We start from the raw sequence: 27,042 nt of genomic DNA, 5'->3' as shown, positions 1-27,042 counted from the left end.
CGCACCACAAATCCATTCCCCACGCCTGGTGTCTTTTGATACATTTATTTCAAACTCCGGTACAAATTTAGTGCAAATAACCGCAAAAGGTTCAGGGGAGAGGTGCAAAACTGGGAACAAAATCCGCCCATTATTGTATCGGGTTGCAGGAGTGTTCAAAGGCACTTGGTAGTTTTTGTACCATCATCGACAACAAACACTGATCATTAAAAAAAAAAAATGCAATTAAAGTAAAAGACAGAGCGCACAAAACTTTCTAAAGCCCGCATCCTGATTGGGAAAGGCGAAGGGGAAGAAGAACCCGTTTTCAAACCCAAAGGAGCAGCTCGCAGGCATACAAGGCCACACATACACACACGCACACACGCACGCAATAAATAGTTCCTAGTTTGGAGAGCAATTTTTTAAAGTTTTCTGTTCCCCATACAAGCTGGGTTTTGGGGGGTGAGGAGGGCTGCATTCAGCCCTTTCCACCCCCCAAAAAAATCTGCAAAAGAAAAAGGCCAACAGCTACAGAGGATTGCTAAGGGCAAATTTAACTTCTTTTCGAGCCAAATTCGTCCTTATGTCTCTGTAGCGGTTGGGTGCCGAATTTCGGCAGCGAAGTGCCCGTTTCGGGGGACCGGTGCGGAGAGGGGGAGTGGATGATCTCCCAGACCGCCTGAAGTTGTGCACCTCTGGGTTTATAGGTCCTGCTCTTTAAAATGTCGTCTGTCTGTGGAGAGGGCACAGAAACGGGATGGCGGGGAGAGAGAGAGAGAAAAAGAGAAGTTCTGGACGGACGGACATACTGGGGCAGGGAACCCACTGCCCCCTCTTTGGCATGAACAGACAAGCAGCCGTGAGCCCTGGAGGACTGTGGGTAATAATGGGTGCCAGGAAGTGGGCAAGGCTAGGGTGCCCTTCTGAAGGCCGGTGGGATTTGGGGGCTGGGGTGGAGGGGTCACCTTTCGGGAGCAAAAAAAAAGAAGACGTGCTTGTCGTTTGCCACCTTCCTCGGAGGAGAAGACGAGAAGGAAGTTGTCTCAGCTGACACGACACTTCTCCTTGCGGCTGAGCTTGTGACGCCTCTGTTGCAGGCCACGTTCTAGTCTGGCATCCTCTTCCAGGGCTCTTAAGAGGGGTTTTTCCCCCCCGCAGGGTGGGGATTGGGGAGAATGAGGAAGGAAGGGAGGATGAGGAAACAGGAGGCAAAAGAAAGCAACGTTAACCTCTTTGCTGTGATTACAGGAAGACAGTTCATTGTATCAGCACAATCTGACTCCTGAAAATAAAATAGCAAGTTGATTCCGTCCGTTGTTGTATTTTTCATTACAATCGCTTTATAGAACGTTTGCCCACTTCTTCATGAGATAATCGGTTGCCTGCTAATCTCTCGGTGTCTGCACAGACAGCCGAAGTCTATCCAGGGGTTCAGATAGAATTCTTCCCCAGTCCTACCTGGTCATGCTGGAAATCAAACCTGAGACCTTTTCTGCATGCAAACCAGAGGCGCTAACCACTGAGCTATGGGCCCTCCCCAGCATTTGCAAGAAGGCAGCAGCGTTCACCTCTTCTGCAATACACGCTGGAAGAAGTTATGCCAGCAATTCATATCCATGAAAATAAACTTAATCGAGCTAATCCTCATCATTGCGTTCCCTCCCCTCTCCTTAATTAAATTAACTGTTGTTTGAAGTCAGATAATTTTACCATAATCCTTGCAGGGTTTTCTGGCCTGCTGTTTTGTGCGTGAGGCCAGGGAAGAGGGTGTACTCTTGCTACAAAGAATGCCCAAAGCTTTTGATGCTTGCATTGTCTTTTGAACCTGCACCGAACAGGGGGTTGGACTAGATTGGCTCTGAGGTCTCCTCTGAGTCTATAATTATAATTGGTTCCGGGGGGGGGGGGGGAGAAGGGGAAAGTCCCGGCTGGCTCTTTTAAGTCCCAATGCCCCTCCTTGTTTATACCCAAAAGAGGTGGGGAAAGCAAGTACTCACATCCTCTCTTTAATGTCCAGGTCTCTCACCAGTTCGTCCCTCTGGTTCACCAGGGACACCAGCTCTTCTAGAAGGAGTTGTTCCCGCTGCTGCTGAACTTCCGTCTTCAGCCACTCTGTGGTGGGGAGGAGAGAAACAAGACAGGCATATTCTTGCTCACGATACATTCCACCATTTGCCCACTCGCCCAGGCTTTCTGCTTGGCTTTTTGAGTTGATCCGTTTCATGTTTATTCCACCGTTCTGTCTGCGGACGCGTGAAGCAGCTGACAGAATTTTAAGAAATCCGCACAAGACCATTAAAACATTTAAAATAAAAGAACGGATTCATCACGCAAAAGTAAACCATTCGAAACAGCAGCAGAGGGTGGGGGGGAAACTAAAACCGGATTTCAATGACAGGTTAAAAGCCGAGCACAGTGCAGCAGCAGAAGAAACTGAATAATAATAATAATAATAATAATAATAATAATAATAATAATAATAATAATAATAATAATAATGGTGGTGGTGGTGACAACAACCTCCAAAGCCTGGCTGGAACAGAACAGTTTTTGACTAATGTGCTAAATGTTAAAAGAGAAAAAAGACGCCAGGCAAATCTCCATGGGGGAAGTTAATCCACAATCTCGGGGGCACCAACGAAAAGGCCCCGGCACAGGTGCCTTAACATGAGATCTGAATCAGGAGTGGAGTGGACCCTGATGAGGGCAGGCTCAGATGGGCCCTGTGCTTCCCTCTGTATTGCCACAACCCGTCTCTCCAACTTCCTAGGTGTCTCTGTATCCCCTCTTCTTGATCCTCCACGCCCAGGAAACACTCCAGTGTTGGTGTGTAAGAGGCACAACAACCCTGTGAGGTGGGACCTGCTGGAATCACGCAGCAGGGAGGGTGGGGCATTCCAAGGCACCCTTTTCTCACGCTCTGCAGCCAGCACACCGCCTTCATCTCTCTCCCTCTCTCTAGGGCAGGGTGTGGGGATTGGGCCCTCACCTTCAATCGCCATCATGGCCCTCAGTTCGCGGCTCAGCAGCTCAAACCGCCGTTCCAGGTCTTGTTCTTCCATCCTGGAGGAGAAAGCAAGAGAGCAGCGTTCAGAGACACACAATAACAAAGAGCTTTAGATGCAGCCCTGTGCAGCAGGTGCCTCAACGTAGGCTCGAAGGAAGAGGACGGAACGAGACGAGAGGAACGTCTGAAGGGCCCTCGGTGATCATTTCCTCCGCTCAACGAACATGGGGGCAGCTAGGTCATTTCAAACCCTGGACTTAACACCCAGTGCACTGCTTCCGTTGAAGCACACGCCCAAGATTTCTCGTTCCCTACTTAGTCCGATGGCTGTTCTGTGCTTCAAAATGGCTTCTACAGCCCCGATATGTTAGAACAATAACAGCACAACGCAGATTTCGAGAGAGAATACTACACCCGTGGCATATTGGACTCCCTCAAAATGGGGCTGGGGGTGACACAGAGGGATTTACTTTCAGCCCTGCCAGACCTTTCCCCCCCAGACCCCCAGTGATACACTCACAGCAGCTGCAGCTGGTCCTGCCGCCGGATCAGGGCGTTCTTCTTATTCACCAGGGTGAACCATTCCTGGATCAACTCCTCCTCCTTCAGCTTGTCCGTGCCTGAAACACAGCAGGCGAGCACATGCGTGGGGCTATTTTGGCTACGGAAGGACCCTCCGCTCCGAGAATACCGTCCGTACTATTTTCGCATAGATCGCCGAAATTTGCGGTAGCGGCATAAACACCGGCAGTTTGCTGCCGAATTTCGTCAGCAAACAACCATAAAAAAGAGTGGTAAAAAAGGCGAAATTTAACTCGAGGGCACGCCTGGTTTTAACTGTGAAATTGTGCTCCTGGAAGCCTAAGGGGCGTACGGTTTTGCACTTTTTTTTAAAAAAAGGCGTATACACACCTTGTGTGCTGTTTTAAAGCAAACATGAGGCTTTTTTCCCCCTCTCTGCTGTTGCGTGCAGCCGAAATTTGACAGCGAGGCGGCCATTTGGGGGCTGCAGAGGCCGCAAAAAATAAGGGTCTGCCTGTGGCACACATATGCCCCCTTCTTGCCCTAAACCCAGGCCTGTAGATAGCTGCCTCACCCCTCACCCCAAACCCCTACAATTTCCAAGGAGGAAGCCAGGACATGTATGGCCAAATTCTGCATTGTGGTTGTTCCCGAGGGAGTTTTAGAGCTGCCAGACTCCGCAGCAATCAAGCAGACATGCCCACCTCCAGTATCAGAGGCAGTATGTACACCAGTTGCTGGGGAACATGGGCGGGAGGGTGCTGTTGCACTCGTGGGTTTCCCTGTGAGGACAGAACGCTGGGCTAGATGGACCCTTGGTCTGATCCAGTCTCAGGGCTCTTCTTTAGGGTGGATTCCTGCCTTGAGCAGAGGGTTGGACTCGATGGCCTTGTAGGCCCCTTCCAATTCTGCTATTCTATGATTCTTAGCTTCTGAAGTTCAATGCGGAGAGGAGTATAAAATGATTCCCTGATCCCAGGCTAGCGTGGTCCCACATTCAGACAGAAGATGGTGCCAGGATGCTGTGTCGCACGGCACAACACAATCTGGCCGAGACCAGACCGGGGGAAGGACACACACGCTATGCCGTGTGTCTGTCACAAGTCTCCCGTACAGCAACCCTCTGCCCCATGTAACCAATTCGCCACAAACTCCCGAGAAATCACACACCCTTATTCTTATCCCTCCATCATTTCTGCCCCCCGGCTCTTTTCATAAAAAAAAAATATCTGTCAGAATTCTCTTCCAGAGCATTTGCGGATCACGAGTTCAATGGCTGTTTTTAAAGCTCAATTGAAAACTTTTCTTTTTTTCTACAGCTTTTAGAACTTGACTTCGTTCTTACTTTCACACTGTTCATTTTATCGTCCCCTGTGCCTTTTTGCTGCATTCTCTTCCCTTTCTTAACAGTCTATCGGCATTTAAGAAAGCTGTTAAGACTAACCTCTTCTCGATCCACCCAGAGTGCAGGACACGGAATAACGGGCTCAAGTTAAAGGAAGCCAGATTCCAGCTGGTCATCAGGAAAAACTTCCTGACTGTTAGAGCAGTACGACAATGGAATCAGTTGCCTGGTGAGGTTGTGGGCTCTCCCACACTAGAGGCCTTCAAGAGGCAGCTGGACAACCCTCTGTCAGGGATGCTTTAGGGGGGATTCCTGAATTGAGCAGGGGGTTGGACTGGATGGCCTTACAGGCCCCTTCCAACTCTGCTATTCTATGATTCTGTGATTCTTCCGGCAAGCCTATCCAGTGTAATTTTAGGATGTTTTAAAATGGTTTTAGGATGTTTTAACAACGTATATTATGTTTTAATTCAATTTCATGTATTTTATATTTACTGTTGTTCCCTGCCTCAATCAGAATGGAGAGGCGGGTAAGAAATAAATTTATTATTATTTTTGTTGTTGTTGTTTTATTCTGATTTTATTAGAATGTAAGCCTATGTGGCCGGGTGTTGCTGTTTTATTCTTTTACCATGTACAGCACCATGTATATTGATGCTGCTATATAAAATAATAATAATAATAATAATAATAATAATAATAATAATAATAATAATAATAATAATAATAATAATAGGTCAGGAGATTGTCTCTGTTGCCATTTGGGAGAGATAGCAGCTCCCCAGGAGCTCAGTGAGATATGGGGCAGGAGACATTCACTTCCGCCGCTTTTTATACCAGAGAGATCAGAAATCAAACTCAGGATATTCTTCCTTACGGCGCCTGGGTTCAAAACCTTACCTGATTCCATGAGGCTCCGGAGGTCCTTCTCCACCACAGCTGCCCGGCCGTCGATTTGCCTCTGTTCGTTCTCCAACGCCCGGAGTTCCGCTACCACGTACTGGCTGGTGTCGTGGAATCTCTACGGCGAAAACACAGAAGCTGTTCAGAGTGGGTGACTGGGGCTGGAGGAGTTAGGAGCTGTGGAGAATCTAAAAAGGTCCCTAGAAAAAGATTTCCCAGGAAGCCTCGGTGCCTCGATCAGGGAATCAGAGATGGAGGACAATCTTGAGAAGAGTAATAGAATCATAGAATAGTAGAGTTGGAAGGGGCCTCTAAGGCCATCAAGTCCAACCCCCTGCTCACTGCAGGAATCCACCCTAAAGCATCCCTGACAGGTGGTTGTCCAGCTGCCTCTTGAAGGCCTCGAGTGTGGGAGACCCCACAACCTCCCGAGGTAACTGACTCCATTGTCGTACTGCTCTAACAGTCAGGACGTTTTTCCTGATGTCCAGCCGGAATCTGGCTTCCTGTCACTTGAGCCCGTTATTCCGTGTCCTGCACTCTGGGAGGATTGAGAAGAGATCCTGGCCCTCCTCTGTGTGACAACCTTTTAAGTATTTGAAGAGTGCTCTCATGTCTCCCATCCATCTTCTCAGTTAAGAGAGAACGATTCAGATCTTAGACCCTGGACTTAATGGTCTTACGTGGGAGACGGGCTTTTAAAGGGTCACAGGTATTCCTGAACTTGTGAAGCCCACAACTCACATTTCCTTTCTCCCTACTGGCTGTGGAATGGGGGTGGGGGCAGCTGTGGGGCTCCTTCTCAGTCGAAACATGTGTAGGATCGCACCCTGAGTGGTGCAGTGGTTCAAGTATCAGACCAGGACTTGGAAAAGTCCGGTTCTAAGTCTCCACCAGGTCATGAACATGACTTTGGCCAGTGGCTGGCTCTTGGCCTCGCCTACCTTAGAGGGCTGTTGTGAAGACAAAATAGAGAGTTAAAGACCCAAGTAAGCGGACTAGAGCTAATTACAAGAGGGGGGAAAGGGGGATTAAAATGTAACATAAAAAGGGCCACGCCGGATCAAACCAAGGGTCCATCTAGTCCAGCGTTCTGTTCAACCAGCGGCCCAACTCGCTGCCGACAGAAAGCCCACGAGCCGGACGCGGGCGCAACTTTTTAAAATAAGTAAATAAACAGGCCCACTGAGCCTGGTTTTGGCTGCACGTGACCGACGGTCGCTTTCCCAGCGTTGCTATCCGAGAAGCTTCATGTAGAAAGGTCAAGGAATAAATCTGTGACCTTCGGCGTGCGAAGCAGGTGTTTTGAGTCTAAGCTTACAGCCTTTCCCTTGTAAGGAGCGTGGAGAAATAGGCGGCAGCAGAGGAGAGCAGAAGAACTGCCCAGAAAAACCTCCCCGCCTTTCAAAGTACTAGAATTTGCCACTCAGATAATCTCTCTTCAATGACCCAAATGTTTCCCAGCAAATCCACGAGGGACAGAAACATGGTACCTTAAAGTTAAGGACCATTTCACACAACCTTTCTCTTTCTGGCATGAACACGTTTTTTCCAACTGTCTGGTTCTAACTGTGCCCATGAGGACCCAATCCCCGTGAGGTCTTACCGTGCCACCCACCCCAAGCCCCTGGGAAAATCTAAGGTCCTCCTCCAAGTGCCTACTCTGAGGGAAGCTCGGAGGATGGCAACAGAGAAGAGGTCCTTTTCGGTGGTGGCCCCCCGACTGTGGAATGATCTCCCCGATGAGGCTCGCCTGACGCCAATACTGTTATCTTTCAGGCGCCAGGTCAAGACTTTTCTCTTCTCCCAGGCGTTTAACAGCATTTAACAACGCTAAGTTTGTCTTTTAACGGACCCCAGAACTGTTGTTTTTAAATGGATACTGTTGTTTTTATACTGTTGTTTTTATGTTTCTGATGGTTTTTAAATTTTGTATACTTTTTAAACGTTTACTGTTTTTAACTTTTGTAAACTGCCCAGAGAGCTTCAGCTATGGGGCAGTCTATAAATTTAATAAATAAATAAATAAATAAAATCCCTCCTCCAAAAGTGGCTGCAACGTACAGGCCACGCCAACACCAAGGGCCTGAATTCAATTTCGGAAAAAGTCTTCCTTTCCTTACGTTCCATTACATAAGCACTAGGTGGCGCTGTGGTGGCGCGGAATTGCGGGATTGCACTAAGGTTTATCCCGCCATTCACAAATATCACCATAGAAAAAAAAATCCGTTGAAATGGTTGCAAAGCACGGGAGCGGCCCTGGAGAATGACGACGGGTTTCAGAGTGAAACCCGGAGCGGATTCACCGCTATGCTGACACTCCAGTGGCTAAAACCAGCTGTTGATGGAACTATCCATTCTTCTGCTTTGTCACGCGGCTGCAAAAGGTGAGCGAGCCCTCCGCCAGGAGAAACAGGCGGTCCTGACAGGGAGCAGGAGAAAAGGGGGAAGAGTAGAACTCATGCCACCTCTTTCTCTTTTGGGAACGGGCAATTTACAAGCACTCTGGAGGCTGGGTTCCCAAGCTCTTTTCCAGCAGTGCTCCCTGGGCCTGTTAGCTGCTGAAATGACTGCTAGTCACTGCTTGAATTTGGAAGCTCCACTTTTAGCTCATGTGGCAAGCAGATCTTTGCACAAAGAGGGACTCTAAACCAACAAGTTGTCCGCACACCCCACCTTACCGGGATCTCTTCTTCATTGGTGCTGTTCTTGAGGTTGGAGTCCTGGGCCAGATCTGGGAAGATGGAGAGAACCGGAAAAGATCAGTCTAAGCTAATGCTGGGGTCCGCCATCTTTTTTGGGGTCGGTGGGCACTCTTGGGATTCCGAGTGTCATGGGCACTCTCGCAAAATGGCTGCCACGGGGGGCTCTTGCCTATGCGCAAGATGGCTGCCATGATGGGCAGGGCCTGACACAAAACACTCATTTCCCAGAAGGCAAAATAGTGAGGAAAGTAACTTGCCCCAGAACCTATATACAAAGCAGAACTCCAAAACACAAAACCATCGCTTGAACTCAAATAAAGATGGTGCTGGAAGTCAGGACTTCGCTTTGCAGCATGCCAGACTCCCAGTTAGAAAACGTTTTTAGTTTTAAATAAGCCTCAGAAATAAGCTCAAAATCAGGACGGGAAGGAAGCCTGGGGGTAACCACGAGAGGTGTCCAGGGTTCACCATGTTGCAGACCCCAGAATTACAGGGATAGGAAGGCGAGGAGGCAATGGGTTGACAGGTGGCCATGAGGAAAGTGGCTTTAGCATGAAGAAATGAGAAAACGGCCTTCTAGGACCAATCGCGCAAAAGTCCAAACTCACCTGGGTACTGCTGCATTTTTGCTGCTGCTTGCCGGGGCCTTGAGTTTTCCTCGTAACCCTCATCCTGACGAAGAGAGAGAGAGGAAAGTGAGTCTCAACAAAGAAAACCTAGCCATATAAAACGTTTACCTTAGGAAAAAAACTAGGTACGGACCCTCAGGCCAAGGCATTGCCTTGGTTCATTTAAACCAGGATTGCAGAACTTTTTTTTTGCAGGTTGCAGAAACTTTATAGATTTAAACCAGGGTTGTGGCCGGATGACATCAGTAGGTGTGGGCACTGGAGATGCCTTTGTGGAAGCGTTGAACCACCACTCCTATCATTCCCCACCAGCATACTCATGTGGATGATGGGAATTGCAGTCCAACACATCAGACTGGCAGCAGCACCCCAACGTCTGAGGCAGAGACTTTTAACTGGTGATGCCGAAAAATCGAACCTGGGACCTTGTGACGCAAAGCAGAGGATCTACCACTGAGTTACGTGGTCCCTTGCTGGCAGGCTGCTCCTCACAGGGGATAATTTCAGTTGGGAAATAGCCAGGGGAGGGGGTTTCTTCGTTTTTAATAAATAGCAGATGGTTCATAGTACACCAGGACTACGGAAAACAGAAGTACACAACGCGCAACCTTTAAGCCATGCGTTTGCCACTTAAAAAGCCAACCTAAATGAATGAAGCAAAAAGCTCACGCCCCAAAGCTGGGAGGAGAAATTGCTTTGGTGGAGAGGGACACAGAAAGCTGACACGACAATCTGGTCCCCAAATGCGAAAAGCAAGAGAGAATCAGGGGAGAGCAGTTAGAAGGGATTAAAACCCCAAGGTAAGGGATAACACCATTTACACCCGGGTAATGCAACGGCCTGGCGCTGCGTCCCCTTGCTTCGGAACAGAAGATTTGACGGACGGATCTCAAATTTGTCCGTCAAACCCAAGAGCCGGTTCCTCAACCAGGGATGCAGAACCACTCTCAGCCCAAGGGCCGGATTTAATTTCAGATCAATCTCTCGGGAGCCGCGGTCCAACGGTGGGCGTGGCCAAAGGCAAGTGGGCGTGGCCAAAGGCAAAACACCGCGCCATGCGCCGCACGTAAGCAGACCCCATTCGGCACCTTCCTGGGAGCGCCACTCACCGGAGCCAGCCTTTTGGCAGGGTCGCCCGAGTCCGGTTCATCGATCGACAAGGACTCGCTCTTCAACCGCGAGCGCCGCTTCTTCACCAGATCCGCGTCGCGGACGTGGGCGAAGGTGGATTTGGCGGCGTGGGAGCGGGGAGGGGCTACGGGAACTTGGCTCCCTGTGGAGAGCGCCCGCTGCAAGACGCGCTCCACACTGCCCCGGGAAGCAAGCCGCTTCAGCCGCGGAGGGGGGACCACCTTCTCACCGTTACTGGCCAACGGTTTCCCATCATGCTTTGCAGCTTCCACCCCATGATTCTTTTCAGCCTCCGGTTCTGGGCTTTGAGTGGCCATGGCGCCATTCGCCAATGCCTTCTCATCAGTCTTTGAGGTCTCCGTCCCAGAGTCCCTAGGTTCAGGGAGCTCTTCCTCTGGTTCAGCGCTCTGAATGGTCCGGGTGCCCTTAGTCACTGGTTTCCCATCAGGCCTTGAGGCCTCAGTCCCAGAATCCACTTGGCCCAGAAAACCTGCCCCATTTTCCACGGTTGAATTAGCCATGGTGCCATTAACGAATGCCTTCCCATCAGGCTTTGAGGCCTCTACCATAGAGTCCTTGGGGAAAGACTGCCCATTTGGGGGGCTCTCAGGCATGGCCCTCGCATCAACCTTTGCACTTCCCACAGATCTGAGCAGCTCCGACACAGGTTCTCCAACTGACGTGGCCAGGGCACCATCAACAACTTCTTTCCCATCATTCTCTGCACCATCCACTACCTCAGAGACCCGTTCCAGTTCCACAACCTGTAGAGAGTCAATATGGCTGACTTTTGCCATCTGGTCCTCTGTTACGGCTTCGTTCCCAGAATCCTTTGCAGCGCTTGCCTTCTCCTCGCTCCCAGAATGCTTTGGGGCAGTGTCCTCCGCCTTCGTTTTTTGCTCTCCCTCCATGACCGTAACCGAAGCCTGTGGCTTCCCAGAGTCCTCAGCGTCCAGCCTCCCAGGCTGTTCTGCCTGGGAGGTAGCAAATTGAAGGTGCTGCGAATAGAAGACGGCAGGGTCGACGGAGCCAGAGGCATCGGTGTCAAATTTGCCCACCTTGTAGGTGGTTTGGCTAGTGTGGCTAGCAAGCTGCACCACATTGAGCTCTTGCCCTGTGAAAAAAGCCCGGATTTGGCACAGATACGTCATGACAATCAGCCGATCGGGCACGGTCAGGAAAACCATGTCAGCAGGATCCATCACTCGGGAGATGCCCAGCGAGGCAAAACCATCAAAGGCCTGATTACAGAAGGAGAAAGAGAGAGAGAGAGAGAGAGAGAGAGAGAGACTCAAAACCTGCAACCCTTTTTCTCAACAAAGTATTATTTCATAACATCATCGTCGCCTCCTCTCTGCCTTCAAGGTGTAAAAACGCCTTCTGGAAATCACCTTGTCCCAGGATTATCCATTTTACAGATGGAAGTACTGAGGCTAGCAGAGAAATTAAGACTCACATCCAACCCCACCCGCTAGAGCAAGGGTGTGTGTGCAAATTTCCTCCCCAAGGCCTCAACCCTCATGATAGTGACAAAAATAATAATAAAAAGTATTGGTGGTTTACTGCTAGAATTCAGTGGGACACTGCTACGAAGGCTTACTGTGAATGCATTTAGCTTGTCTTCAAGGTAAATGTGTCCACGTGAAGCCTCCGTAGCGGTTACGGGCTTACTGGGGCCAAATTTAGCTAGGAAAGAGGCTAGATTTGTGCTTAGTAAACCTCTAATGGTAAACGGCCATTTAAAAAAAGACGACAACATTTTGGGTGCGATGTGGGCTGCATGCAGCCTGCAGGCTTTGAATTTAACTCCATTTACCTGAATTATTCATCCTCAGAATAGGATGTTTAGTCGTTTAGCCTGGGCTAAGGGAATCCCTGGCTGAGCAAAGGGTAAAACCCTCTAGCCCGACAAGGTCTCGGGGCCTCCCTACACTTGGAGGGGTGTTCAAACAAGCGACCTTCTGCCCCAGGGATGTTGGCGCTACCAACTCACCAGTTTATTGTTCTCTTTGATATCAAGCGGCTCCAGGGCTTCGTAATTGCTGAAGGGGGGGAAGAAGGCACAAAGACTGTGAGTGGGGCTTTGGCGGCATCGATCCTGGACCCCAAAACACCACCACCGGATCAGCTATACTCTGCCCCAAGCCCAAGACATTCTCCCCTCCCAAATACTCTCACTCCAGGCTTCTGGCTGGCTCTGCAAGCATTTATCATCAGTTCTATTGTTTAATCGAATAAAGCTCGCATTGATTAATTGCTGGTATTGCGGGAGCATCGATGGATTGCATCCTATGGCAGGAAAACTTGGGTCACTCAAACGGTCGGGGAGTCCTGCGGTCAGTACCCCTGTCTTTTAGCTACTGCACCGCTGCAAATCACAGCTCTGCCGCCTTTGAACAGCCGCGGCGACCGCAGCCTCCCGTCAGATCGGGAAGCCCGTCTGCCGAAGGAACATTCCCCTGACCTCCCTCAGCACTGCGCATCCCTCCCAAACTCACATCTTGTCTGGGTGGAAGTGATGCAGGATGGCGCAGAAAGCCAGGCCGTTGCGCCAGGAGGTCGTGAAGTTGGTGACGCGGACGCCCCGGTAGCCGGCCGTCACCTCCTGACACCACTCCAGCAAGGATTGGCTGGCATTCATGAGGGACGGACTGCTGAGGCAGGAGTCAACCTAAAAAGGGCAGCGGAAAGAAGCCGGTCACGGCCTAGGGCAAGGGGAGACACAGGCAGCTACTGATCCCTGTCCCCATTGCTGGAGCGCTTGCTTAAGTCAGGGGTACACCTCTTTCCGTCCCAGGGCGTGGCCACCAGGGGCCGACTTTAGCCCGCGGGCTCGAGGTTGCCCAGCCCTGGTTTACATGCGGCTTTTCTGCTGGACGACAGGCTTCCGAGACAGCCGGCAGCAGAAGAAATTAACACGCAACACCATGTAATCGGAATAAGAACAGCAAAACCTATGAAGCAGAGGAGAAATGTGGCTCGCCAGACGGGGACCCCTGACCTAAACGAAACCCCCCCAGGCCTGTGAAGGCAGGGAAACCCTGCTATCTCGTGGTGTGCGGGAGGGAATCGAATTGCCGTGCGAATTCTCCCAACCGAGAATACATTTTATGACACAGGTTTTTTGAAACAAGGAGAAGTTCTTTCTGTTTACGAGTCCTCAGATAGTTTCTGAAGGTTTTCTGACAAAGAAGGATGCAGGGGAAAGGAGGATACTACCCATTGGGACCATGAGGTCTAGGAACTAAAAGAAAGAAAGAAAAAAGATATTAAATAAAGTAAACGCTGAGAATCCCAGGAAGGACCGTTCCCTAGCAGACCGCAACGTCTGCATTTGCACACAGTCCGCCAGCTGCAAAGTGGACGCATCACCCTTGGTGCGAATGCGCTAAAATCCTTGAACACACAAGGAACATGGGTGCTACGCAACACTTTGCCTGTGCCTTTCTGGCACCGCACTACGGACAGCCGTTGCCTTCAGGGGAAGACAACTGGGGCCATATACCAAGTCCTGAGTCATGCTGTGCAGCACACGGAAGCATCTAACTGGGTCACGGTGAGTTTACCACCCCAAACTACATTCCCCAGCTCCAGGTGGAAAAGGAAGAACCCTCAATGGGACATTTTCTCTCTCAGCTCTGAATCCCCTACTCCACTGAAAAGGGTTCGGATCTCGCCGCTGCGGAATCTAACCCGTGGAACGGCACGAGCTTTCGGGGAGGGTGGGCATAATTTCTCACGTTGACACAGCAACAGTACTCATGCGCTTCTACCTCTGCTCACACACAGCCTCCCCAAATATTCCCCAACGCACAAGCAAGAAGCACCCAGCCAGAATTAGATGCATAGTCGGAGTGTAGGAAACCGGGCCGAGGTTGCAAACGCTAGGCGGCACAGCCGTCTGTACCTGGGCTTTCCCATGTGCTCCGGAATCCAGTGCTGGGCCGCAGGGCACAGGGCACAGCACCGGGGTTTCATGGCAGGGCCTGGCGCTCCTCTCCTCGGGGGCACAGGCAGCTGGGAGGGGCCGGGCAGAATCCGGAGACGGTGGGGGGCGGGGGGCGGCCGCTTGCTCAGCGTTTGCCGGTGCCGAGTTATACTCTGCTTCGCTGGGTGACGTTTCGCCTCCTGCATCTTCGTAGCCGGCTGAACTCTGTGGCCCCTCTTGGCTGATCCCCGGCCCTTTTCGGCCGGGGGCCTCAAACTCCGGCCGTGCTAGGCCCGAATCCTCAACGCTCCCCTCGGTGTCTGGCACGCAGGCCTGCGTCGCTACGGCTTCCAAAACGTTTTCTTGCCGTGTCCCTCCGGTTCCTTCTGCTTCGCCTCGCTCCACTTCCTCCTCCAACGCAACGTGCTCCTCTCTTGGAGCTTCCTTGTCTTCCGCCTCCCACACGTCACCTCCAGACGCTCTCCTTTCCTCCCCATCCCTTCCGCCGCGGGCCTCTCCTTTCGCCAATTCCGGCTCCAAAAGCGCCGGGGGTCCTACCAGCGGACTTCGGCGGCTGTTCTCGGCCAGTGCCGTTGCCTCCTCCGCTTCCCCAGGCGTCTCCAGGCCACGCAGGGCAGCGACGGGCATCTCCCCCAGACCTCCCTCAGCCTTGCCCTCCTCTGCAGGTGAGGGCAGCGATGGCTCCATCAAGGTTCGAAGGTTGCCACCACCTGCAAGCTTCTCCTCTGATACTAGCAGGACCTGCTGCTGGAGCGCTTCCGTGGAAACATTTGCCGGAGTGGCAGGATTTTCAGCCTCCTCAGACACTTGGCCATGCTCCGTGTCTGCCTCGCTCTCTCCCCAACGTTCCTCCCGCTGCGGAGGGGTCTCTGGAGGAGGCGTTGAGCAAGCCCCCTCCTCAAAACCGGCCCCACAAACTTCACCCTCCACCTGCTCCCTCTCTGGATCACCTCGGAGCTCCAGAGGGGACGTTTCTCCTGCCGCAGACCCCTCCTCGACCACAAAATACTCCTCCTCCGTCCCACCCGTCTCCGGGTCAGCCACGGATACTAAAGGTGTCTCGGCATCGCCAGAAGGCCCCACCAGCCCTCCGCCATCCCCCCTGCACTCCGTCGCCACTGGTTCCCCCAGGGCAGTGCCGCTCATCAACGCCGGCGCAATTTCTAACGAGGCTCGCTCGCCCGCTACACTCTGGACGCTGCCCAGGGCCGGTTCTCCAAAGTCCCATGCCCTGGGGGGCGGCCCCATGACGGGAGACAACGCCAGGAACGCCGCTTCTGAAGAAGGCCCCGTCGGACCTTCTGCGCCGGTGATGACAACAGGGCGGTGTTCAATGAGAGCCGGATCCTCCACAAAACACACCACCATGGGATTCTCAGGCTTAACGGGAGAGGGAGGCGTGTCTGCCTGGCTCTTGCAGTCAGGTTTTTCCCTTGCTGGGCTACTTGGATCAACGGACACAGCGGTGGGATGAGAGCGGTCCTCTATGGGCCTGGCCACCTCCAGCGTAGGGCTTGGGTGCCTCTCCGGCATCTTCTCCGACCTGCGTTTTCGCACAGGGACGGGTCCAGGTGCAAATGACGGCAACACAGAAGCATCTGGGGGCTCAGCCAGTCCCTTGGGGGGACTCCTCTTCCTCCGTGGTGCAGACACGGGGTTCTGTTCTCTGGGTCTCCAGATATCCACAGGCCTGGAGGCGGGAAAGAAAGAGACGTCCTGAGGATTGGGCCCATAGGGGCAGCCTGCCTTCATCGGCCTACAAAATGTTACGACTCCTCCTAGAAAGTTGCAATACTTACTGTTACCCTCATCCTGTTCTAACTTCTTTCGCCACCAGAGTTGCCCCCCTGCCAAGTTTCTAGTCCTCCTTATGGGGGGGGGGGAGTTTTCAAGAACTCCCACATGTTGAAAGAACATGCGATGATGTCCATGAGGCTGCGCCCTGCTACTAGCCCTCATAACCACATACATCCCGCCCTACGTCTGGAGCCTATCGGAAGGAGATGTACCAGCAAAGAGCTCAGCTGTACAAGGGGTGACCCTGATTGGGCCAAGACAGCGGTGTGTGTGTGTGTGTGTGTGGCAAGTGCTGTGTGCAGGGGGGCCGCGGGCAGACTGCACAGCCCTGAAACAGCCCCCTCCCCCTCTCCTCCAAAACCCACTCACCACCTGAGCAAAAAAACACCCCACTGGTTGAAGGTCAAAACATTGACCTTTTGCCCCCTCTGGGTGTAGAGTAAATGCCTCTAAACCATGTGAAGCAGGCTCTAATGCAACGTATCTGCAACCCAGCGCCCTCCAGAAGTGTTGGGCTGCAACTCCCATGATCCCCAGCTTACCATGGGAGTTGCAGTCCAACCCATCTGGAGAGCAACCAGGTTGGGCTACTGTTTCGTGAAGCCGAACAAGGAGGGGACGGGGTGTGTGTGTGATTTGCTAACGTTGGGGGGCAGCTACGCAGATGAAGCGACTGAGGGCGGTCTGAGCATGCAAGCGAAGCCAGGGAGGGCAGGTAAGGCATCACCACAAACAGCCCAACTGATGCAGAGGAGGAGAAGTTCCTTAACCCCTTCCTCCACCACCAGGGTAAAGACATTTAGTTGAGGCTGATTTTAAGGACCTGGGTGTGGAAATATGTGCGTGTGTGTCTGGGGGGGGGTGCTTGTTAGGGGTCAGTGCGTCCTCCTGTTCCTTCCCACCCCCGTCCTTCTAAATTGCGGAATCCACCACCCCCACACACACAAAAACCAGCCTCTCACTTCCCATTCTCCAGCAAGCAAACTTCTCCTTTCTCCCTTTGGGTGGGGCAGCCTCACTTCTTCTGAACTTCGCTGGTGGGGCAAGACGGAGAGAACCTATATCAGGAAGGCAACCTCTCTGCCCCACCACCAACACCCCTCCCAAAAAAGCAGAAGCAAAACTAACAGCTGTCGGGTCTTCTAACTCCGCTCCTTGGATGCCCGGTGCATTCGAGCTGGCCTAAAATAGATGCTCTTCCGTTCCTAGCGCCTGGCGCTTGAGAGGGAAAAGCCCAAAGCCGGAACAGAGATGCGAGGTCAAATGCACGGCTGGGCCCGTCAAACACCAACCTGCATAGGCTAATTTATACCTAGACAGGCCCGTTTAGAAACGCGGAGGATTTCTTGAACTTTCACCAGAGCCGGTTCATTCCTCAGCCAAATCAGCTCAAATAACACAATTTTTGCAGGCCGTGCGGGCCAGTCACAGACTCTCAGCCCAACCTACCTCGCAGGGTTGTTGTGAGGAGAAAATTGGAGAGGAGGAAGAGGGCCATGTAAGCTGCCTTGGGCTCCTCTTAAGACGAGCCGGGATATAAATGCAGTAATAAAATATAATATAATTAAAATCACACCTGTTTCCCCCTTTGCTCACATTTCTTCTCTCTCTGCTCAGACACCTTTTCCTCCTCTCCAATTCAGGAATGGGACCCAGGTGTCCCAGCACACCTGCCCTCCCCCCCCCCAACGAAGCAGCACTCACCTAACTTCAGTGTCGCTCCACGCCGCCGTCCGTCCCTGTGGCTCCTCGGATCCCTCTTCTTCCTTCTCTTCGGCCCCCGATTCTGCCAGCTTCCCAGAAGCGCCCGTCGCACGGTTTGAAGCGCCCGGCCCTCTTGGGGTGCCTGTCGCTCCTCCCGGCCACATGCTGCTCGCCCCTCCGTGCCCCACATGCCCAGAACGCACCGGTCCACTTACTGCCACGGGTGTCGCGGCCACCAAGGGCACAGCAGGGCTTGGCCCGGCCGCCGGACAGGCGACATCCCCAAGGGCTTTGCGGCTGCCGTCAACGGCATCACCGGCTCGCTTGGGGACCTCAGCAACAGCTGCAAGGAGAAAGCAAAGCCCAGATGTTTGCACAGCTGGCCAAGGGGTGCTACTAGTCACTTAAAAGATTTGGAGCCAGGCCCGGAAGAATCTTCACATCTATGTATCTAAGAAGATTTCTAGGCCGCCGTTAAGGCTGGAACTCTCTCAAGGCGGCATACAAGATAAATGTGTATTTGTATAGGTATCTTTCTATTTATTTATTCTTTTCTATAAGCTCCTTCCCCCCTCCAATAGCAACAGCTTCTCCGGCCGGTTCACAGAAATTAAAAATACAAAACACAGCATAAAATGCAATATAAAACAGGCCATATACGAACTTAGAAACAATTAAAACTTCCCAGGGGCCAAAAAGAGCCCATTGATTTCTTTTCCAAACTGTCTCAAATCAAAACACACGATTGAATTAATTCTCACGCTGCCCAGGATCATCCTAGACCGATGGAAAACCCTGTTTCTAAGCATAAGGGCCACCTTCTAGATCGCCCGCTCCACCTGGAAAACTAGAAATGTGCCTCTCGGAGCATGCAGACATCCTCCCATGCCTCAATTTACCTTCCTTCCTGAAGGTCTGGGAAGGGCCTGATCCGGTCTGGGTGGTGCTCTGGGCAGACGTCTCCTCCTCTTCCTCGGCCAAAGTGTTCAGATCCCGTGAAGTGTCTGCATTAGGAGGAGGAAAGGAGGCGTGGCTATTTTTGGGATCGTCACGATGAGCGTCCGCACTTCAAAAAGGACGACTACGCCACTGTGCAGGTATCCCCTGTTACATCTGTCACTTGTGATCCAGTTTCTCTATTCCTTTCCTCCACTTTTTACGTCATCTCCCCCACCGTCAAAATGCAGACTCTTAACCTCCCCCACCCCACCCTGAACACCTCTCAATTGTGCCACGACACGAAAGGGAAGCTCAGAGGATGGCAACAAGGGAGAGGGCCTTTTCAGTGGTAGCCCCCCGATTATGGAATGATCTCCCCGATGAGGCTCGCCTGGCGAAAACATTTATCAGAGGAGGGCAACCAGGATGAACAGGGGTCTGGAAACAAAGCCCTATGAAGAGAGACTGAAAGAACTGGGCATGTTTAGCCTGGAGAAGAGAAGATTGGGGGGAGACATCACAGCACTCTTCAAATACTTCAAAGGTTGTCACACAGAGGAGGGCCAGGATCTCTTCTTGATCCTCCCAGAGTGCAGGACACGGAATAACGGGCTCAAGTTAAAGGAAGCCAGATTCCAGCTGGACATCAGGAAAAACTTCCTGACTGTTAGAGCAGTGCGACGGTGGAATCAGTGACCTAGGGAGGTTGTGGGCTCTCCCACCCTAGAGACCTTCAAGAGGCAGCTGGACAACCATCTGTCAGGGATGCTTTAGGGTGGATTCCTGTGTTGAACAGGGGGTTGGACTGGATGGCCTTGTAGGCCCCTTCCAACTCTGCTATTCTATGATTCTATGATCTTTTCAGCGCCAGGTCAAGACTTTTCCCTTCTCCCAGGCATTTCACAGCATTCAACAACGCTAAGTTTGTTTGTGTTTTAACGGCCCCCAGGACTGTTGTTTTTAAACGGATGCCGTTGTTTTTACTTTTTTGATGGTTTTAAATTTTGTATACTTTTTAACGTTTTGCTGTTTTTAACTTTTGTAAACCGCCCGGAGAGCTTCGGCTATGGGGCGGTATATAAGTGTAATCAATCAATCAGTCAATTAATCCAGAAAAAGCGACATCCCAGGACAAGCATCCACGTCGGTGAGCGTGAGTTAGAACTGCCACTATTCCCACAACCGGAACACCAGAGGTGTAAGCACACATATATACACACACACACACCGCCTCAATTGGGAAAACAGCAGTTAAAGCAGCCTTCCTCAACCTGGGGCACTCCAGATGTGTTGGACTGCACCTCCCAGAATGCCCCAGCCAGCCGAGCTGGCTGGGGCATTCTGGGAGTTGTAGTCCAACACATCTGGAGCGCCCCAGGTTGAGGAAGGCTGAGTTAAAGGGTGGGAAGAGAACTCCGGGCGTGTGCCCAACGCAACCGGGGAAGCGGCCTACCTGAAAAATAGTCCGTCAACACGTTTTTGAGGAATCCTGAACATACAAGACAGACAGGAAGAGAGAGAGAGAGAGAGAGAGAGAGAGAGAGAAAGACAGCATGACTTAGAGGCCGAAGCAACTGTGAGGCCACCGGTGGACGCATCGCGGGGAAGAAAGCGATGGTTAAAAGGTGGACTTCAGGAAGACAGCAATAGATAGAGACACCTGAGAAGCACATGCGTGGTTACCGTTGCGTCCAGCAAGGAGGATACAGCCAGCGCCTCCTGAAGGGGAGAAAAAAAGAATCCAGAAAGCCAAAAGATGTTCGACAGGGATGCACCCAGGGCTTGTGTCGTACGTCTGGAAATTCCGCCGTTGCGCGTAGGAATTTGTATAGAGCACAGGGAGCGTCATGGGAAGGCAGGAAGCAGATTTATACCAAGCCAGGCTATTTCTCCATCTCTCCTGATATTTATTTATTATTTCTATCTGTCCCCGTCGCCTAACGTTCTTCGGGGAACAATCCTGCTACGTTCCTTCACCTGCTTCTTGTACCACCAAACCGAATTGTTCTCCACAAGCTTTGTTTGGAGAACCGAACAACTTGTGAAATTTTGGTACGTCCTAACAAAGGTATTGATTATTATTTTTCAGATGCTTTTAATTGGGCATGAACCTGGGACCTTTTGTCTATAAAGGGTGCCCCACAACCTCTCTCTATAACGTCAGTTTCATTTTAAAAAAAACAAAATCGCAAAAGCAAGTTTCTAGTCCTTATGCCTGCGGTGTGGAACCTCTTTCAGCCCATGGGCCAAATTCAGCTTCAGAGAAGTTGTCGGGGTCCACGTTGAGACCCCGGGAGGGTCAGATTTAACCCCTGCTTTTACAAACTGCCTTTCCGCTGGGCGTCAAAGCAGCCAGCAGCAGGAGAAATGAACACACACCAACACGTCATCGGAATTTAAAACAGTAAAACCTACGAAGCCCATGACAAATGTAAGCAAAAATGGCTTTTCTATCATCATCAAACAGGAACAGACAGAAAAATAGCAGCCCCATGGCATATATAGTTATCCTAAACCCCACACACACAAAAAAACAAGTTTTCAAAGAAAAATAAAACGGGAAGATTTCAAGTTGCCTACAGAAGGAGAAGAAAGAAGACACGATGTCCAAAGTCGGGGAGTCACCAACGACTAGTCCCCTGGCCTTAACAGCCCCCCTTTCTTCACGTGGTGATAATACTGAGATCAGGTTTTCCAAAAACGATGTAGCATTTGAGCAGGGCTCATATAGAGATGCCTGGACCTTCGTATGTCTTGGTCTTAGACTGTTTAGGGCAGACTTTCCTAATCTAGTGCTAAATAGAGCTGGAGGCTGCTTTGAGGTTTTGCCACCATTTCATGTAAGCGGCATTACTGGTGATTTGAACGAGGCCCGGCAAGAGCAAAGCCTCCCCTCCAAAAAACACCCACCCACCACTGCAAGACCTGAGAAGCTCTGCAAACAAATCAACATTGCAAAACCAGAGCTGGTAAGCGGCCGAAGCAAGGCGCCCAACGCAACCTTGGCTCACCCGCATAGCAGCTAAAATGAACTTCGGCAAAAGCCCAGCGACTGGATCGCTGAGACTCCAAATACCTCGCAAGGAACGGATTCGCTTGGCTTTCGCCGTGGGGCAAAGCAGCGGAAGGGGGCCAGAAGATCGGAGGGGATCACCTCGCCCGTAACAGCCTTGTAGGCCTAGCCCCATAGAGTGTGACGTTTCCAGCAAGGAAAGATGCGCTACCTTTAGGAGGATCCCCTTGGCTCGCCCCGTTCTCTTCCTGGCTACGCTTTGAGCTTTCCTCTGCCGCCGCCTCCTCCTCGCTGTCAGCAAAGTCATCCAGGTTACCGATATCAGAGGGTTTGACGCTCATCAGGCTGGCCAGACTTTGCATGTCCTCATCCCTGGGAGGTAAAAAGGCACAGAGAGGTCACAGGGAGCAGGTTCGTAGCTTGGGGGTTCTCCTAAAACCATCTCTGTCACTTGAGGCCCAGGTGGCCTCGGTGGCATGGACTGCCTTCTACCAACTCCGGTTGGTGGCCCAGCTACGCCCCTATCTGGACAGGGATAACCTAGCTTCAGTTGTCCATGCTCTGGTGACCTCCAAATTAGATTACCGCAATGCCCTCTACGTGGGGCAGCCTTTGAAGATGGTTCGGAAGCTGCAGCTTGTGCAAAATGCAGCGGCCAGATTGGTAACTGGAACAAGGAAGTTCAAACATATAACACCGATTCTGGCCCGCTTGCATTGGCTGCCTATACGTTTTTGAGCCCAATTCAAGGTGCTTTAACCTATAAAGGCTTGGGACCACAATACCTGATGGAACGCCTCTCCCGACATGAACCTCCCCGTACTCTGCGCTCAACATCTAAGGTCCTCCTCTGAGTGCCTACTCCCAGGGAAGCTCGGAGGATAGCAACAAGGGAGAGGGCCTTTTCGGTGGTGGCCCCTCAATTATGGAATGTTCTCCCCGATGCGGCTCACCTGGAGCCAACATTGTTATCTTTCAGGTGCCAGGTTAAGGCCTTTCTCTTCTCCCAGGCATTTAACAGCATTTAACAACATATGCTGAGTTTGTTTGTTTTTTAATGGACCCCAGAACTGTTGTTGTTAAATGGATACCGTTGTTTTTACATATTTTTTGATGGTTTTAAATTTTGCATACTTCTTTTTAATGTTCACTGTTTTTAACTTTTGTAAACCGCCCAGAGAGCTTCGGCTATTGGGGGGGGGTCTATAAATTTAATAAATAAATAAATAAAATTGGGCGGCTGCCTTTTAACCAACGTACGGATATGAATCTGTGAGCCTTCTTCCATACACCCCCAGCCAGAATATTTTCAATTCAAAAGCGACACCCCCATCACCTTAGAGAAATTTCTAGGAAGATCCTATTGGATATGGCCCATTGGGATTCCCCGTCCACTCCACACATTTACTCAGAAGTACGCATGAGCAGCATGTCTACTCACAAGTAAGCAGGCCAAGTCTCAGAAGTAAGCAGGACTGGATTCACTCACCAGCATCCTCCCCAGGCCCTCTTGGGGAAAGCTCTTAAACTCTGATCAGCAGCTGATCAGTGATAAGAGCTTTTCCTTGCTGTGCACTTAAAAAGGCTCCCTTTCTCAGAACTCAGCAGGGAAAAGCTCCCCTATCTGATCGTCTGCTGATCGGAGAGAAGAGCTTTCCCCACTGGGAAGAGGTGATGGGGCCTGGGGAGGACACTGCTGAGTGATTCAGCCCTGTTCACTTCCGAGGCTTCTCCTGCTTACTTGTGAGTAGGCATGCAGCCGATTCAGTCCTGCTTACTTGTGAGTAGACATGCTGCTCATGCGTGCTTTTGAGCAGACATACATGGGCTTGGTAGTTTGGGATGCTATTTGAAAGTGCTGCTGACTGACTTGGTCCTGCTTACTTCTGAGTAGGCATGCAGAGGCTTCTCCTGCTTACTTCTGAGTAGGCTTAAAAATTGGTAAGAACTGCATTTTGGTCTTTCCGACACTGCCTCTGGCTACACCCACAGACAAGATGTGGCCACCAAGACCCTTCCCAGGTTGAAATTCAACTCTTGGCCTGAAAAAGGGTCCCCACCCCTGTGTCCTAGGAGGATGGAAGCTGCCTTATACTAGGTCAATCTGCCCGTCTAGCCCCACACAGTCACCTCTCTAGGATCTCAGGCAAAAAAGGGTGCCCCATTCTTTGAAGCGGAGAAGCTGAGGATTGAACCCGGGGCCTCTGGCACGGAAAGCAGGTCGCCACCGAGGCTCTGACCCCTTCCCCAAAAGGTGCAGAATGGTGGATTCCAGGCCGGGGGCCCTCCCACCATGACCCCTGCCTCCCCCCTAGGGCAGGACTCACGTGGCTTTCCCCTCGCGCAGGAACACGCAAGAGAGCGTGAGCTTTAGCGTGGCCGTCACCACCTTCACCGACCGCGGCTTCAGCTTCAGGTTCAGGTCCACCTGGGTGGGCGTGGGGCTGGCGAAGCGCTTGAGGTTCACGTCCACGGAAGCCAGGACCTTCCGCTGCCCCTTGGATTCCTGGCATGTGGGATAACGGTCAGAGTTTCTACAGGGAAACGTGACATCCCTGGCCCCCTCCTCAAACATCCTCTGCTTGGGGTTCCCCCCCAAAAAAACCCTTGGCTATTCTTCCTCCCATCATGCACTGCTCCCAAATCTGTTGCCCCTACGTATTCCTCTGGTAGAACCTGGAACTCCTGACCCACCTACGATGGGAACAGATGCCAACGCAGACACACACACCTTCCACACCACCTCATCTCAGCTTCCTGCGTTCCTACTTCCCTCCCTGTCCTGTGGATTTGCTTCCCGGAGACACCTGGTTGGCCGCTGCGAGAAACAGGGTGTCACGCTGCTTATTCTAATGTTTGCTGCTTAAATCTTACAACTGTCAACCAGTTCTGGATGGGGCTACACTCCCCCTGAAAGACTGCGTTCACAGCTTGGGGGTGCTTCTGGATCCGTCGCTCCAAATGACAGCCCAGAAAGATGCAACGGCCAGGAGTGCCTACTATCAGCTTCGGCTGATACGCCAGCTGCGTCCCTTCCTGGAGTAGGAAGACCTAAAGACGGTCATGCACACGCTGGTAACCTCAAGGCTTGACTTCTGCAAGGCACTCTACATAGGGCTACCTTTGTGCCTAGTCCGGAAACTTCAATTAGTTCAAAATATGGCAGCCAGGCTGGTCACCGGTACACCTAGGGGGGACCACATTACACCAGTCTAAAAATCTCTTCACTGGCTGCCAATTAGTTTCCGGGCGAAGTATAAAGTGTTGGTGATCACCTTTAAAGCCCTACATGGTTTGGGTCCCAGTTACCTGCAGGATCGCCTTCTCCCGTACAATCCGCCCCGCACACTCAGGTCCTCTGGGAAGAACCCATTTCAGCTAGCAAGAACTAGATTAACAACTGTTACCCAGAGGACCGTCTCTTCGGCTGCCCCCAGACTGTGGAACGGCTTGCTGGGAGAGATTCGTCAACTTAACAGTCTTCCGGAATTTAAGGAAGCCATAAAGACTGATCTCTTCCGGCAGGCCGACCCAGTTGAATCTTAAGATGCCTTTTTTTAACGGTGTGCTGCTTTTAATGATGCTCTGGTTTTAAACGTTTGAATTAGTTGTATGTATTTTATGGTGTTTTTATTTGTGTTGTACCCCGCCTCGATCCAGAGGGAGAGGCGGGTAACAAATAAATTATTATTATTATTATTATTATTATTATTATTATTATTATTATTATTAAACCGGTTGCCCCAAAGCAAATCCTCAGGCTTCTTAAAACAACTGGATCCGTCGTGCTTTCACTGTCTTGCTCAACAACAGCTCCTCATAACTCCTCGTTACGTCTCTCTTTTAAAACCCACACACATACATAAAGGGATCTCCTGAGTCAGACCCTCTGTCCAGCTAGCCCAGTAGTGTCAACACTGACTAGCAGCAGCGGCTCTCCAAAGTTTCAAGGATGGAGCTTTCCCCTATCTGGAGATGCCAGGGGTTGAAACTGGCATCCGGGGTCTCAGGAACTTAGGAAGAGAAGTCTTAGTGAGGCCTTAGAAAGGTCTCAGCCCCGGCGCTCGGGAAGAGAAGAGGGTCTCTCCATCACCCCACAACGAAGATCTTTTGAACTGGAGATCCCGTGCCCTCGCCCTGGGACCTACGGCATGTAAAGCCGGTTCGCGACTTCTCCAACTCCCTGTTCCTGGACCGGCCAAGACCACCTTCCACCCCACCTCTCCCCCGGAAGAACGTTCTCCCAACCTACGTTTTCAATCACGAAAGTCCAATCTTTGTCTTCGTATTCCTCCACGTGAGGGTCCTGGAAAAGAGGAAGGACATGCAGGTCAACCGGTGGGTCTGAACGTTCAAATGGATGATCACATCACGCCAGTCCTTTTACAACTTCATTGGCTGCCAGTCCAGGTCCGCGCCTGATTCAAAGTGCTGGTATTGACATTTAAAGCCCTAAACGAACTGGTTGATGAAGCAGGGTATTCATCCTGCTCCTCTTAAGGCCCTATGTTCCAAGCCCACAGAAGGTCATCCAAGCTAGGCGAGATCCCACATACCCGATAGAGTGTCACCATGATGTCCACGTTCTCGGGTACCATCCATAGCACCGTGCCTCGGTACGGGTTCTTTATCCCCGGTTGCCAGCCATGGGGCTACAGAAGACAAGATAGTTATGCCATCAATCCGCACCTTCAAACATGCAGCAGTAACTAGATGTCCAGAAATGTTGAAACCACGGAGGAAAAAAACTAGGATTTGTGTCCAGAGAAAACACACACACAACACTTGATTTTATTTTAACCTTCTTTACAGAGCTAAAGTCACCCTGTGAACATAAAATGTACTAGGTATAACTTGGCTTGCTCATAAAATTAAAACCGTTCAAAAGTAAACCCAGTAAAGTTGTAATTATTGTCTGAACAAAAGCCACGTTTAAATGTAATATACCAGGCGTTTATAATTTTATGAGCAAAATCAATTTACTCATTCGAGGTTACTGTTTGATGTCTGACCAGAGGGGAACTACAGCAAATGCTCCCAGAAACAACTGAATCATCCTAGGACCTAGAATCATAGAATAGGAGAGTTGGAAGGGGCCATAAGGCCATCGAGTCCAACCCCCTGATCAATGCAGGAATCCACCCTAAAGCATCCCTGACAGATGCTTGTCCAGCTGCCTCTTGAAGGCCTCTAGTGTGGGAGAGCCCAACACCTCCCTAGGTCACTGGTTCCACTACCGTACTGCTGTAACAGTACGACATCCTGGTTGCCCTCCTCTGAACACGCTCCAGTTTGTCTGCGTTCTTCCTGAATTGTGGAGCCCAGAACTGGATGCAATACTCTAGATGAGGCCTAACCAGGGCCGAATAGAGAGGAACCAGTACCTCACGTGATTTGGAAGCTATACTTCTATTAA

At 51.2% G+C, this 27,042-nt stretch overlaps 2 protein-coding genes across 2 annotated transcripts in view; both read right to left on the bottom strand.

The window, feature by feature from the left end:
- Nucleotides 1-29: 29 nt before the first annotated feature.
- On the bottom strand, nt 30-26,224 carry EHBP1L1 (EH domain binding protein 1 like 1). Its single transcript, XM_063146294.1, has 17 exons — nt 26,183-26,224; nt 25,879-25,932; nt 23,954-24,132; nt 21,838-21,998; nt 18,574-18,678; nt 17,675-18,017; nt 14,132-15,863; nt 12,723-12,895; nt 12,218-12,266; nt 10,203-11,465; nt 9,073-9,136; nt 8,441-8,493; nt 5,757-5,877; nt 3,510-3,609; nt 2,972-3,045; nt 1,980-2,094; nt 30-1,113 (listed from the first exon to the last, which is right to left on the bottom strand). Exons 1-17 carry the CDS (start codon nt 26,222-26,224, stop codon nt 1,026-1,028), a joined length of 4,716 nt encoding a protein of 1,571 aa, XP_063002364.1. The 3' UTR covers nt 30-1,025.
- Nucleotides 25,880-27,042, bottom strand: part of ZNRD2 (zinc ribbon domain containing 2) — a 52,237-nt gene continuing 51,074 nt past the window's right edge. The window contains exons 3-4 of the transcript XR_010026394.1: nt 26,183-26,278; nt 25,880-25,932 (exon numbers count right to left, since the gene is read on the bottom strand). The gene's annotated coding sequence lies outside the window, so the exon portion shown is untranslated. The remainder of the gene's footprint in view (nt 25,933-26,182; nt 26,279-27,042) is intronic.

The sequence above is a fragment of the Elgaria multicarinata genome, chromosome 21 (assembly GCF_023053635.1).
Source record: "Elgaria multicarinata webbii isolate HBS135686 ecotype San Diego chromosome 21, rElgMul1.1.pri, whole genome shotgun sequence".
In the NCBI taxonomy this organism is placed as follows: Eukaryota; Metazoa; Chordata; class Lepidosauria; order Squamata; family Anguidae; genus Elgaria; species Elgaria multicarinata.
This window is presented reverse-complemented; position numbering and strand designations above follow the sequence as displayed.

Bases quoted from the DNA above. Each gene is read 5' to 3' on its own strand.
- EHBP1L1 (XM_063146294.1), bottom strand. From the start codon at position 26,224: ATGGTACCCGAGAACGTGGACATCATGGTGACACTCTATCGG. The intron at 18,018-18,573 runs GTAAATTGAGGC...TTCTCCTTGCAG, and splicing joins CCAGACCTTCAGGAAGGAAG to CTGTTGCTGAGGTCCCCAAG. The intron at 9,137-10,202 runs GTGAGTGGCGCT...TCTCTTCGTCAG, and splicing joins CTGCCAAAAGGCTGGCTCCG to GATGAGGGTTACGAGGAAAA.